Source organism: Sturnira hondurensis, unplaced genomic scaffold (assembly GCF_014824575.4).
Source record: "Sturnira hondurensis isolate 20B ecotype Veracruz unplaced genomic scaffold, ASM1482457v3 Scaffold0010128, whole genome shotgun sequence".
NCBI classification, from domain to species: Eukaryota; Metazoa; Chordata; class Mammalia; order Chiroptera; family Phyllostomidae; genus Sturnira; species Sturnira hondurensis.
Genome location: NW_028082759.1, coordinates 39,971,494 through 39,983,382, shown reverse-complemented (window position 1 = coordinate 39,983,382; position 11,889 = coordinate 39,971,494). Strand labels below are relative to the sequence as shown.

The 11,889-nt window shown below is 38.1% G+C and overlaps 1 protein-coding gene across 2 annotated transcripts in view; it reads right to left on the bottom strand.

The window, feature by feature from the left end:
- Positions 1-789: 789 nt before the first annotated feature.
- The window catches only part of TMEM67 (transmembrane protein 67), a 53,358-nt gene continuing 42,258 nt past the window's right edge, over positions 790-11,889 (bottom strand). Inside the window, exons 24-28 of one of the 2 annotated variants that reach the window (XM_037058732.1) lie at positions 5,670-5,786; positions 5,459-5,563; positions 4,792-4,894; positions 2,472-2,614; positions 790-2,009 (exon numbers count right to left, since the gene is read on the bottom strand). In XM_037058732.1, the coding sequence (XP_036914627.1) occupies positions 1,929-2,009; positions 2,472-2,614; positions 4,792-4,894; positions 5,459-5,563; positions 5,670-5,786 (549 nt within the window). In that variant the 3' untranslated portion in view covers positions 790-1,928. The remainder of the gene's footprint in view (positions 2,010-2,471; positions 2,615-4,791; positions 4,895-5,458; positions 5,564-5,669; positions 5,787-11,889) is intronic. The other variant, XM_037058733.1, reaches the window with a different exon arrangement.

Genomic DNA, 11,889 nt, shown 5'->3' with positions numbered 1-11,889 from the left:
CAATACATTGATATTGCTCTCCCTGTCTGCTTCCCTTCCCCTCTAAAAATAAATAAATAAAATCTAAAAAAAAAAAAAAGAACCTGTAGGTGAATTTAGAGGTGAATCTAGAGCATGTTTCATCATGAAATGATGGAGAGACTTATCAAAGAGTTCTAACTGATCAGTAAAATTGAGAACACAAGATAAAAGAAGTACAATAAGTTGGTGCTACAGAAATAGACAAAAGATTAAAACTCTGTGGAAAACTCTGTGGACATTAGTCGTGTGATCATAAAATTTAAATTACGGCAAGGTGAACAAAAGGAGTCAACAGCAGATGAACACAATTTTTTGTACCTAACCAAATAAAATACTGTCAAATAAAATACTGTCAAAAAAAAGTGCAGAATGATTTTTAAATGTCTTTTCTGTTTTATCAGCAGGTGAGTCAACTGATCCTATTGTTTTTGAAATGTCCACTTAAAAAAAACAGTCACTGTAATATGAACTTCTTATATGTGAAATAAGAGCTGAATATTTTTCATATGCTTCTGTGCAGGTGGCTTTAAAAAAATCCATGCTAGTACATTACGTCTGCAACTTTCATAAAGGGTTTCCTATGATGTGACCTTTCAGGAACTAGAGTTTCAAATACTTGACTCACTAGCTCTCCCTCTTTCTCCTTCGCAGTTCCCAAGATCCAGGGAAATGTGTACGATTCAACTTTGGCAGAGGCTGATGCCCCAGTATGCTGCATTTCTTTGTAAATGCGATTCAGGAAACGCACATTAACCAAACAGGAAACAGAAACACTAAATGTTTTATTCTATATTTTAAATTAAAAAATAGAAACAATATTTACATGACATTAAAGTATTTACATAGTATTACTATAGAAGACAGTAAGAAATGTTGGTTTGGGGTTTAATGATCATTATACTTGAAATACTGATATGAGGTGCCTTTCAAGTACACAGTATACAATAAAAAGGATTATTAAAGCGCATCATGGAGAAAAAATCATATAATAAAAAATTGGCTCAGAATTTACATTAAGTATATTTTGGGTCCTAATAGTTTCCCCTTAATTAAAAAATATATAAGCCTACTGACTTAGGAAGCCTAAGTTTCCTTTCAATAAATCACCTCATCAACATAACAATACATTTACAGTTTGTTATTTACAATCTTTAAACATAGTAGAGGAGCAAAACTTTGATAATGCTTTTAAAATGTTAAATACTTTAAAATGCATAAAAAACTACATTGGGAATAATGTCACACATTACAGCCTAATAAAGGGAGACGACATTTCATGAAAAGAGTGTACTAACCTAATAATACAAGTATACAAAGGAAGGAATATGTACCATGTCTTGAGACGCCTAGTAATCCAACAGTGAATTAGTCTACTGCTAACGAGGGTGAGCAATATACAATTTTAAATTTCTAAGTAAATTTTAAAATACTTTTCAGTACTTATTTAGCCATAAAATATGTAAAACAAGTAAATACTGAAATGAAAACTAGGCTTGAACTTGGAATCAAATAATCTTTTCAACGTGAAAAATAGGCAGGCAAATCCCAGCTTAAAAAATAATCTACAGAGACAAATGATGGAGACTGTTTTGATTATCCTTAAAAACTGTTATGCTGCAAGCAACATTTAGATTTTTTTCCCTATTATCAGTGCTAATTTACAAGTTGGTGAATGAAATATTATACATAATAAAAAACAGTATTCTCCATTATATCATATTATATACTCACAAAACAAGTAATGTATCCACAAATGATAAAAATAAATCTTTCTGGAAGTTAAAAACAAATAAAAATAGGACAATTTGTATTACAAGTTTTAAAAATATATAGCAAACTAACCTGATAATCATGACCCCTTTTCTGGCCACGATTATATTGAATCTTTAAGTTATCTATTTAATAAATTAAATCAAAAATCGTTGATCCACCAATGTTTTGGATGCCAAATTCTTCTGTCCTACTATATTACGAATAAATCTAAAAATCTGCAAAAAATTAAAACAATTCAGAATTATAAAAATATATAAATTGAATATGCAAATCAATTAAAATACCTAAATTAAACTGGCCCTGAGCTAGACCTCCAGCGTTTGCCTTTTCGGTGAGCTAGCATCTGGCACAGAGGGTGCCTGGGACTCTCATCGCTGCTCACATCTGGCATCTAGGAGATGAACAATGTGTCTTCCTACTGGATTCCTTTCACATTTGCCTAAGAAACTTATGCCCTCCACAGACCCCAGTAATTCCTTGATCCTGATGGAGAGTGCGGGATATGGAGAGTGTGGAATGACACTGGTTGAAATGTTTTGGAGTCTTTTTTTGGCAGGGTTCTAGACCTTTACAAGTTCCTAGAGAAAGTCAACATTGTTATTTTGTGCTATAAAAATAACTATCTACTTTCAACCCATGTCTTTCCAATGAAACCCAGAAGAAATGTAAAGCATTACCTCTTGCTGTAGGTATGTAAGGAAGGCTGCTAAAATAAAATTTTGGCAAGCCAAGTCCACAACACAGAAGAACAGCAGATCATAAATAAGAAGGGTGGCTTCATTTCCATAATACAGAACACTGCTGAAAGAATAAACTTCATCTATTTAAAAAAAAGCAATTTATAAGATACATATTAGAAATTTAAAAACAGCACAAAAGAAACTTGTTATTATCTATAATACTTCATGGCTTACAAAAATAAACAAAGGCTATTAAAATTTGGGAATCTAAAAGTTTAGTTAAGGAACTCTGCTCGTAAAACTCAGTTAAAAATATTTTTTAATTCTCATCTGAGGACATTATTTTCATTGCTTCTAGAAAGAAAGGAAGAAGGTGTGGTAGGGGGGCTAGGGGTGGAGTGGGGAGAGAGAGAGGGCAGGAGGGAGAGAGGAAGAAACTTCAATCTGTTGCCACCACCCGTATGTGCCCCAGTCGGGGATCGAACCCACATCCTAGGTGTATGCCCTAACCGGGAATCAAACCTACATTTCGCTGTATGGGATGATGCTCCAGCCATCTGCGCCCTGAGCCACACTGGCCAGGGCTAAAATTCAGTCTTAACTTCATACCAACTCCATCGGTAATTGCTAGCAGTGGAAGTATACTGTCAATACGTTTCAAAGACCAGTTAATGAATATCCTTTTTTGTTAATATAGCTAAAGCATAACCTCTCAGAGTTAAAAAAGCAAAACAAAACCATCAAGGACTAGAATGATACATAGTGTGCTATAATTTGTGTCTCAAATATAGTCCTCTAAGGTTCTGCTTTGAAAGCTCTTCTCACTCTACAAGGAGAGGCTGGTCCTTTTGGGGATGTAAATACCCTTTTAAGATTCTGTGGAAGCTACAGACCGTTTCACCAGGAGGAGGAAAAACAAGGACACATATGTATTCAGGGGGCCTAGAGAACCACCGACACTGCCCACGACACCCACTTAGGAGCTCTTTCATACAAGAGACATGTAGCGTGCTGGTAACTTTCTTGCTCAGGGTGCCAGTTCCAGGGATAAGTTCAGTTTGCGAAAATTCGCTGCCCTTTATGCCGTCTCCTTATAAGACATGCACCTGGCCATGTGTGTCTGTGTGCGCTCTCCCTGGTGATCTTTCACTGCCACGGCTCCAACAACAACCTCATTTGAGGAGACGCCCCAGCTTCTGGGTGCCTCTGCTCCCTTCCAAAACCCATTCTCTTACATTTAATGCCTTCCTGGACATCTCTTTGTAAGGGTCTCAAAAATACTTCAGGATACAACGTATTCAAAACTAAATTCATCCTTTCCCCTCACAACCTGGCCCTTTATCTGCACCCCTTGTCTTAGTGAGAGGCACCACCAACCATCTCGTCACACAAGCTGGAAATTGGGGTCATTTTTGACCACTCTCTCTTCTACACCTTTTTCCCTGAGATCTCTGGCATTAAATGCAATCTTCCTTCTTTATCCCCATTACTAACGCCTTAGTTCATATTCTCATCATCTCCCGATAAAAATCAAGAAGATGATGATGACTGTATTGTTATTAGAAAGAGTAATAATGCCACTTTAATGGGTGCCCACTCATACCAGATACTGGTACATACCAGGTTCTTTATACAAAGTAACGTGTATAAACTGAACAACCTTTAGAGGGTTGTACTTCATTTCATAGAGAGGGCATTAAAGTGCAGAAAGGGAGAGACCACCGGTCTGTGTACTCCAGCACTGGCACAGCATGTGGCACTCAGTGATGCCATGGCTAAGTGACATCTAGGCCAGGACACTGGTTATGCCATTTCCATTCTTACTAAGCCATGTGGGGGCTTATCGGTCACCTTAAAGGTGGCACATACATTAATCACCTTTAAAAAATCATGTTTAATCAAGTCCTGTCACAGATAGCTGTGATTTTTAGAAATTTGGATAAAATGAAAATTAAATGTTAAAAATCAGTCAACAAGTATTAATCTTCCAAGTGTCTCATAAGTTTGCTATTGAATGAACATTCCCATAAAATCTGAATTTTACATGTTTGACTGTCTCTTCTATGTGTGCCATTGCTTTTGAAGTTCAGCTTTTTTACTTTCCTGTAGAATTATCTTTTATGTACTTGTTTCTCACTACAAGACGTAACAAAAAGGAACAAAGAAACTACTGTAATTCCATGAAGTCAAACAAAGTTCATTATGTTTCCTTTTTTATATAAAATTATAAAATCAAAAGAAAAATTGATAACTACAAGTACTTCTTTTCAAACTTTGAGAACAGTAATCAAGGTGAGCAAAGGCAGCCGAGGGATACCATTGTAAAAGATGCTTTTTTCCATTGGTTCCATGAATTCCATTCCAAGAATTCTTTCAAGAAGCAATTTATCTTTTATAAAGTAGTCCATTTCCTTATGAACCTAATGTAGAAAGCCACAGTCATTTCAAAACAGTGAAATCAATGTTTCCCAATTTTTTTTAAATCAAAAGAAAACAAAAAATGAATAGTACACCAAGAAAACCTGTTCTTCAAAAAGACTGAATTTACTCCACTGGACTTTATTAACAAGTTTTCTCTCAGGCATATTTTAATATTTAAATGCCCTTACTAGTATTTAGGGCTAGACATACTGACAATTAGTTTATAATCAGTTTTTCAGGAATGTAACCATAGCATAACATATTTCTATAATAAGTAATACAGTAAGGTTTGGGGAACTGGCTAACAAAATTCCAGTATAGAGACATTTTGAGGTAATCACCAATATGCTAATAGATATATAACATTTCATTTTACTTTTACATAACCTAAATCTATTCTTAAGCCACGGTTATTAATTTGGACAGCAAAGAAAGTGGGGTGTTTCCTAAGCCTGCCACCTTGCTCGACTAAAGAAATAACTGACATTCCTGGCTAACTTAAAAAAAAAAAAGCAACTGCATTTTGATTCTAGCTTAAATTATATAAATGCTGACATACATACATGATCGATGAAGGAGCCAAGAAATTTATTCATAGTATGGTATGCTTTTATGCTCTGCTCAAAAGTAGTTGCCGATGAACTCAGTAGTCTAGCAGGTCCATTTTTCTAATGGGAAAAAAGAGACAAGAATAAATACAAGTGTCTTATATTTTTGCTATTTAAACAACATGAAATATTGGCAAAATATATCATCACTGCATTTTAGACAAACCCTTGTTAGCGTCTCATGGATTCTGTCATAGTGCTGCCGCATCTGGCTGGAAATGGCCACCTGAAAAGTCTGACCCTCCGTGTTGGGAACCAAACCTCTCTGGCTACACAAATTTTCCTGAAAAGTTAACAGATTTAAATTAAGGTCAAGATTATAAAAATTTCATTTGTTTCAAAATAATGTCTCTTAATTGGTATCACATATTACAAAATTCAGAAGCCAACTAAAATTTTACTGAAACCATATTGGAAACAGAGACTCTACACTTATCCAAGGCTCCCATTCTCCTCTGGGTTTGACTTACTCTATTTTGTCAAAGTCCACTGCAGGCCTCTACCTCATGTCCCTTACTCTGTCCTAGTTTTCACAAAACCCATATTAATTCATTGTATACTGATATTCTTAGCTTTCTTCATGATTAACTTTATTGCTATTTTAGTGCATGCAAAAAGTCTTATCTTGGAATTAACTATTTTTATACGTATAGTCCTTTTTGTTTTCTAAATCCTTTAATTTTTTCATATAACTAATTTTACTTTTATTTTTGAATATTCAATAGCTTTTATTTTATTTTATTTATTGTTGTTTAAAAATACTTTTAAAGCACTTCTTGAATTAATTCCAAAATAAGGTAGTGATATATGACCCAACAGTTAATGAATGGATCAGATATCCATTTCAGATCTCCTTGACATGACTCCTAATAACAATAAACACATAAAATTCCACACCATCCACCACCTAGCCAGTTCTCATAGATGCTTCAAGGTCAGCTCAAGTCCTCTTGCCTCCATTCTCTTGTCTTTATTTGCCTCCTCCAGGGCTTAATATTTTCCTTCTTTGTCTGAACTTAATCCGCAAGCATAACATTTAGTTTTCTACAGACTTAAGGAAAGCTACATATAGTAAATGTCTCTTTTTTAAAAAAAATATGCAGTTTTTTCCCCCACCATCAAACGCATGCTACTACAGAGGATTTATAAAATATGTAAAGGTATGAAAAAGAGAAGGAAAAAAAAACACCTACAGCTTCAATACCCAGAAGGACAGGAATTTTATTTCCAGTCCTTTGTCTAGATGTGTGTATGGATGGCATAAGACTGGGATCACACAGATTTCTTTGTCATTTAACATTATATCCTAAGCAACTCTCCAGGTCATCAAATATTCTATAAAACATGATTTTAAATGTTTACCTAAAATTTTATTGTACAGGTAAACCAGTTATTTAATATTCTCATTTTTACATGTTTTTGCCCTTATAACTCACCACTGTGATGAAGATACTGAACCTAATTAGCTATTCACATTGCTGCTTATTTCCTTCAGTCAGATTCACAGAATTAGTGAGTCAAAGATAATAAACTTTAAAAAAGTTGTTGGTGTACATCACCAAATGCTCCAGAAGAGGTTACCTCCCAATCTGAAATATTATTCTATATTTTTATAGTTTAATATTTTACATTTCACTTTTTAATCTAGGTATGACTTTTAGTAGTTAGCCAAACTGATCCACTTAAATGTATTAAATAAATCAGCTTTGAGAGGTCATTATCATGCATTAAATTTTGACAAGGCATAGGTATAATTCACTTATCAATAAATCGTCTTGTACTTTCCTCTTAGGTATTTACTCACCAATTTTACTTCATTTATCCTTCCAACTTCTCTTTCTCTTTTCAAGCAAACCCCAGATACCATGTCATTTCAATTCTAAATACTTCTGTATATATTTCTAATAAGGTCCTTTTTTAAAAAAATTATTTTTCAATTATGATTTACATTCAATGTTTTTGGTATTAGTTTCAAGTATATCTAATAAGGTGTTTAAAAAAACCAGTATGACATTTTCATGGCTAATAAAATTAATCTTCCTTAATATAATTTAATATTTGGTTCATTAAATCTTCCAGATTTTTCCTGTTTTTTTTATAGTTGATTTGTTTGAATCAGAAGCCAGAGTCAACACATTGCATTGTATTTCATTGTTTTATTTCTTAAATTTCTCTTACTATCTAACATTTCTTCCACCACCTCCACTACCACCCCCACTTTTATTTTCCTGACTTCAATTTGTTGAGACACTGGGTTATTTATCCTGTGAGACATCTTACTTTCTGGATCTGGCTAATCACTTCCTGTGGTATTATGTAATTTTCCTTTCTATCCCCTCTATGTCCTGTAACCTAGTGTTTAGATCTAGAGACTTGATTATATTCAGGTTCAATTTCCTTAGGCAAGAATATTTCATGGGTGACATGTACTTTGCACTGTGTTGTAACAGGAAGTACATGTCAGTTTTCCTAATTCTTATCTGTAGTAAGACTGAGCCAGTGTCTTTACATTATGACAACCTGATTCCTCACTATAAAATTCTATATACTTTCACTTGATTGTTTTAGCATCCACTGATGATTGTAGCCTATATGATTAATCCATTAGTCATATAGGATATGATTAATCCTATATGATTAATCGCCATTACAAAATGGTGGTTTTTACCTGTAATCATTTGGAATAACAAACTGAAGCCTAGCTAAACTGAAGTATCATAACCAAGGATTTAAAGAAGAAGGCACTTAGAGATGGGTAAGAAGAGCGGAGACATGGAAAGGGCATTTGCACCCAGGCGCAGTGGCTGAGAGGCCAAAGGGACAGTGCAGCTGCAAAACTCCCTACCCTAGGAGTGCGGGGTCTCAACCCTACGAGGGGATCCCCAACCCAGAGCAATAAAGACAGGAAGAGGACCCCACAGAGGACCTGGAGGTGAAAATCAGGGCATTCAGTATGCCTGGCAGGCCCAGATGCCACATTCTCAGGGGCAAGTGTTCCTATTGTTACAGCACCAGCCTGGGGGGTACACTGCCCAGTCCCCAACTGTGGCAAGGCTGCTGCCACGCTTGGGTCCTGTGGAGGGATCAACTGGCAGCACCCAGCAGTACCCTCTGGGGCTCTCTTTTTCTGGGGGGGACTTGGCAGAGACTCAGTGAATAATCTGTGTGGCCTTGGAAAGGGGATTGGTCTCCTTCATGTCAAGTGCACAGCCAGTGTACTCCCATACCAACCGTTGAATCATTTAGCCAGCCCTGTTTTGCTGAATTCAGCTGTGCAGAGGGACCAGAGTGCTGTGAAGACCCGGGACTTTCAGAGTGTGTCTCCTGGGGAAGATTTTGTCTGGCAATCAGATGGGTGGGTGACAGGTTGTGTGGCTACATCATGGAGGGACTGCTCTTATCACACTGGTGAGCTCAGCCCGTGCTAACATGGGAAGGGGAAAAAGTGTCTGCCCCCCTCCTACAGGCCTGTTGTGGGCACTACCCGCAACGGGAGACTGTTTGGATCCACCCTGCCAAGTCCCGGATACCCTGCCGTGCTGAGCTCCTTTCTGTGGGAAAAAGGGAGAGTGGCTCAGAGCTGGAATATTCAGAGTGAGTCCCTCAGAGGCTATTGCCTGAGACGGCAGGCTGGGCGGGTATCACTCCCAATGGGAAACTCTTTTGATCTGTCCTCCTGAGCCTAGTGGCTCAGTCCAGCAGAGCTTGCTTCTCTAGAGGGGACAGCTAGATGCAGCCAACCTGGCCTAGATGCCCCTTCTTGGGGAACCAGAATTAGAGATTCTGGCGGAGACTGAGTGGTTTGGCTCTGGAGTGGGGGCCACTTTCCTCTCATTGTGTGCTTGACCGCGTGACCCCCAAGTAGGGGATCCACTATCCCCATGCTCCTAAACCCCAACCTAACGAGCTCACAACCAGTGGAAAGTTCTGTGAGTTGTGGCCAGCCTATGCTCACTCTATAGTCTTTCTTTGGAAGGCTCTGGAGGAAGACAAGGCATCCTCAGNGTCCTCCTGAGCCCAGTGGCTCAGTCCGGCAGAGCTTGCTTCTCTAGAGGGGACAGCTAGATGCAGCCAACCTGGCCTGGATGCCCCTTCTTGGGGAACCAGAATTAGAGATTCTGGCGGAGACTGAGTGGTTTGGCTCTGGAGTGGGGGCCACTTTCCTCTCATTGTGTGCTTGACCGCGTGACCCCCAAGTAGGGGATCCACTATCCCCATGCTCCTAAACCCCAACCTAACGAGCTCACAACCAGTGGAAAGTTCTGTGAGTTGTGGCCAGCCTATGCTCACTCTATAGTCTTTCTTTGGAGGGCTCTGGAGGAAGACAAGGCATCCTCAGGGGGAGTTGGAGTAGCTGACCAGTGGTGGTAGACCTCAGGGAGCCACGGTCCTTTTACAGATGCACCCCCAGCCCTAAGCTGAGAAAGGCCACCCTTGCACACAGATTGGCTCCTCTCATGCACACCCAGGCCCAGCAGATGCAGCCACAAAGAGTGAACATTATGGTAGCTCTGGAGAGAAAACCCAAGGTGGTTACACAACATCTGATATTGATCTGTACCTGAATACCACCCAAGTGGTGTTGGACCCAGGACCAACACAACCAGTGGTGGGCTTCAGACCACACCAGAGCTTGACCCAACTAGCCACAAAACCAGCACACCAAAGGGGGGATTCTCGCAGGCACCAGACCCTGCTGGGAACAAGCGCACCTTCAACCAGCCCCTTTACGGTGTTTTGTACATGGTGACTGAGCTTCACCCTTACAGTCAGCCAGTCTGAAGAGTTAACTCCACCTGCGAAAGGGCCAACAGCATTCAAGATTCATCTACAACAGGAGGGTGCACATAACCTAAAGAAACATTCCTGGAGCACGGAGCTCAGGTGATGTAAAAGATTGTTCCACTGAGCCCAACAAGACACCTTCATAATAAAACCATGGAAACAAATTTGGGAGCCACAGAACTACCTGACACACAAAGACAAAATGGGGAGACAAAGAAACATGCCCTGAATTAAAGAACAAGCGAAGTCCCCAGAAAGAGAATTAAATGAAATGGAAGCAACCAAAATACCAGATGCAGAGTTTAAAACAATGGTTATAAGAACACTCAAGGATATCAGGGAAAGAATGGATGATCTCAGTTAGGACTTAAACAAAGAGACAGTAAACATTAAAAAGGACACGGAAACCATAAAAAACAACCAGTATGTAATGAAAAATACAATATCTGAAATGAAGAACAGACCAGGAAGACTCAACAGCAGATTAAATGAAGCAGAGGATCAAGTCAGCAATTCAGAGGACAAGATAACAGTAAGCACCCAAGCAGAGCATCAAAGAGAAAACAGAATTTAAAAAAAAATGAGGAAAAGTCTAGGACCTCTGGGATAACATCATGTGTAACAACATCTGCATCATATGGGCACCAGAAGAAGAGGAAAGTGAACAAGGGATAGAGAACATGTTTGAAGAAATAATGGCCAAGATCTCCCCTAGCTGGTGAAAAAGTCATACAAGCTCTGGAAAACAGAGTCCCGATGAAGATAAACCCAAAGAGACCTGCACCAAGACACCACAATTAAAATGGCAAAGGGTAATGTCAAAGAGAGGATTTGAAAAGCAGTAGGAGAAAAGCAATTAGTTACCTGCAAAGGAGCTCCCATAAGGCTATCAGGTGATTTCTCAACAGAGACTCTATGGGCTAGAGCAATAGGCATGAAATATTCAAAGTCATGAAAAGCAAGGACCTACAACTAATACTATTTCACCCAGGAGGCTATCATTTAAAATTGAAGGTGAACTAAAGAGCTTTACAGCCCCCCTCAAAAAAAAAGGCTAAAGGAGTTCATTACCAATAAACTGACATTGCAAAAAATGTTAAAGGGTCTGCTTTAAGAAGAAGAAAAATAAATAAATTAAGAGAGATAAACATAGGTATAGCGAAAAAAATGGCAATAAATATGTATCTATCAATAATATCCTTCAGTGTAAATGAATTAAAATCTCCAATGAAGAGACACAGGGTAGCTGAATGGATAAGAAAACATGACCCACGTACATGCTGTCTATAGGAGACTCACCTCAGAACAAAAGATACACACAGACTGAAAGTGAAGGAAGAAAACATTCCATGCAAATGAAACAAACAAAAAAAGCTGGAGTAGCAATATTTAATCTGACAAACTAGACTTCAAAACAAGAGAAAAAAATCACTACATAACACTAAAGGGATCATACTACATAATACTACATAATACACAAAGAGGATATAACCCTTGTAAACACACCCAACATAGGAGCACCTCAATATAAAAAGAAAACCTTGGTGCACGTTAAAGGAAAGATCAATAGCAATACAATCATATCAGGGGACTTGAACACC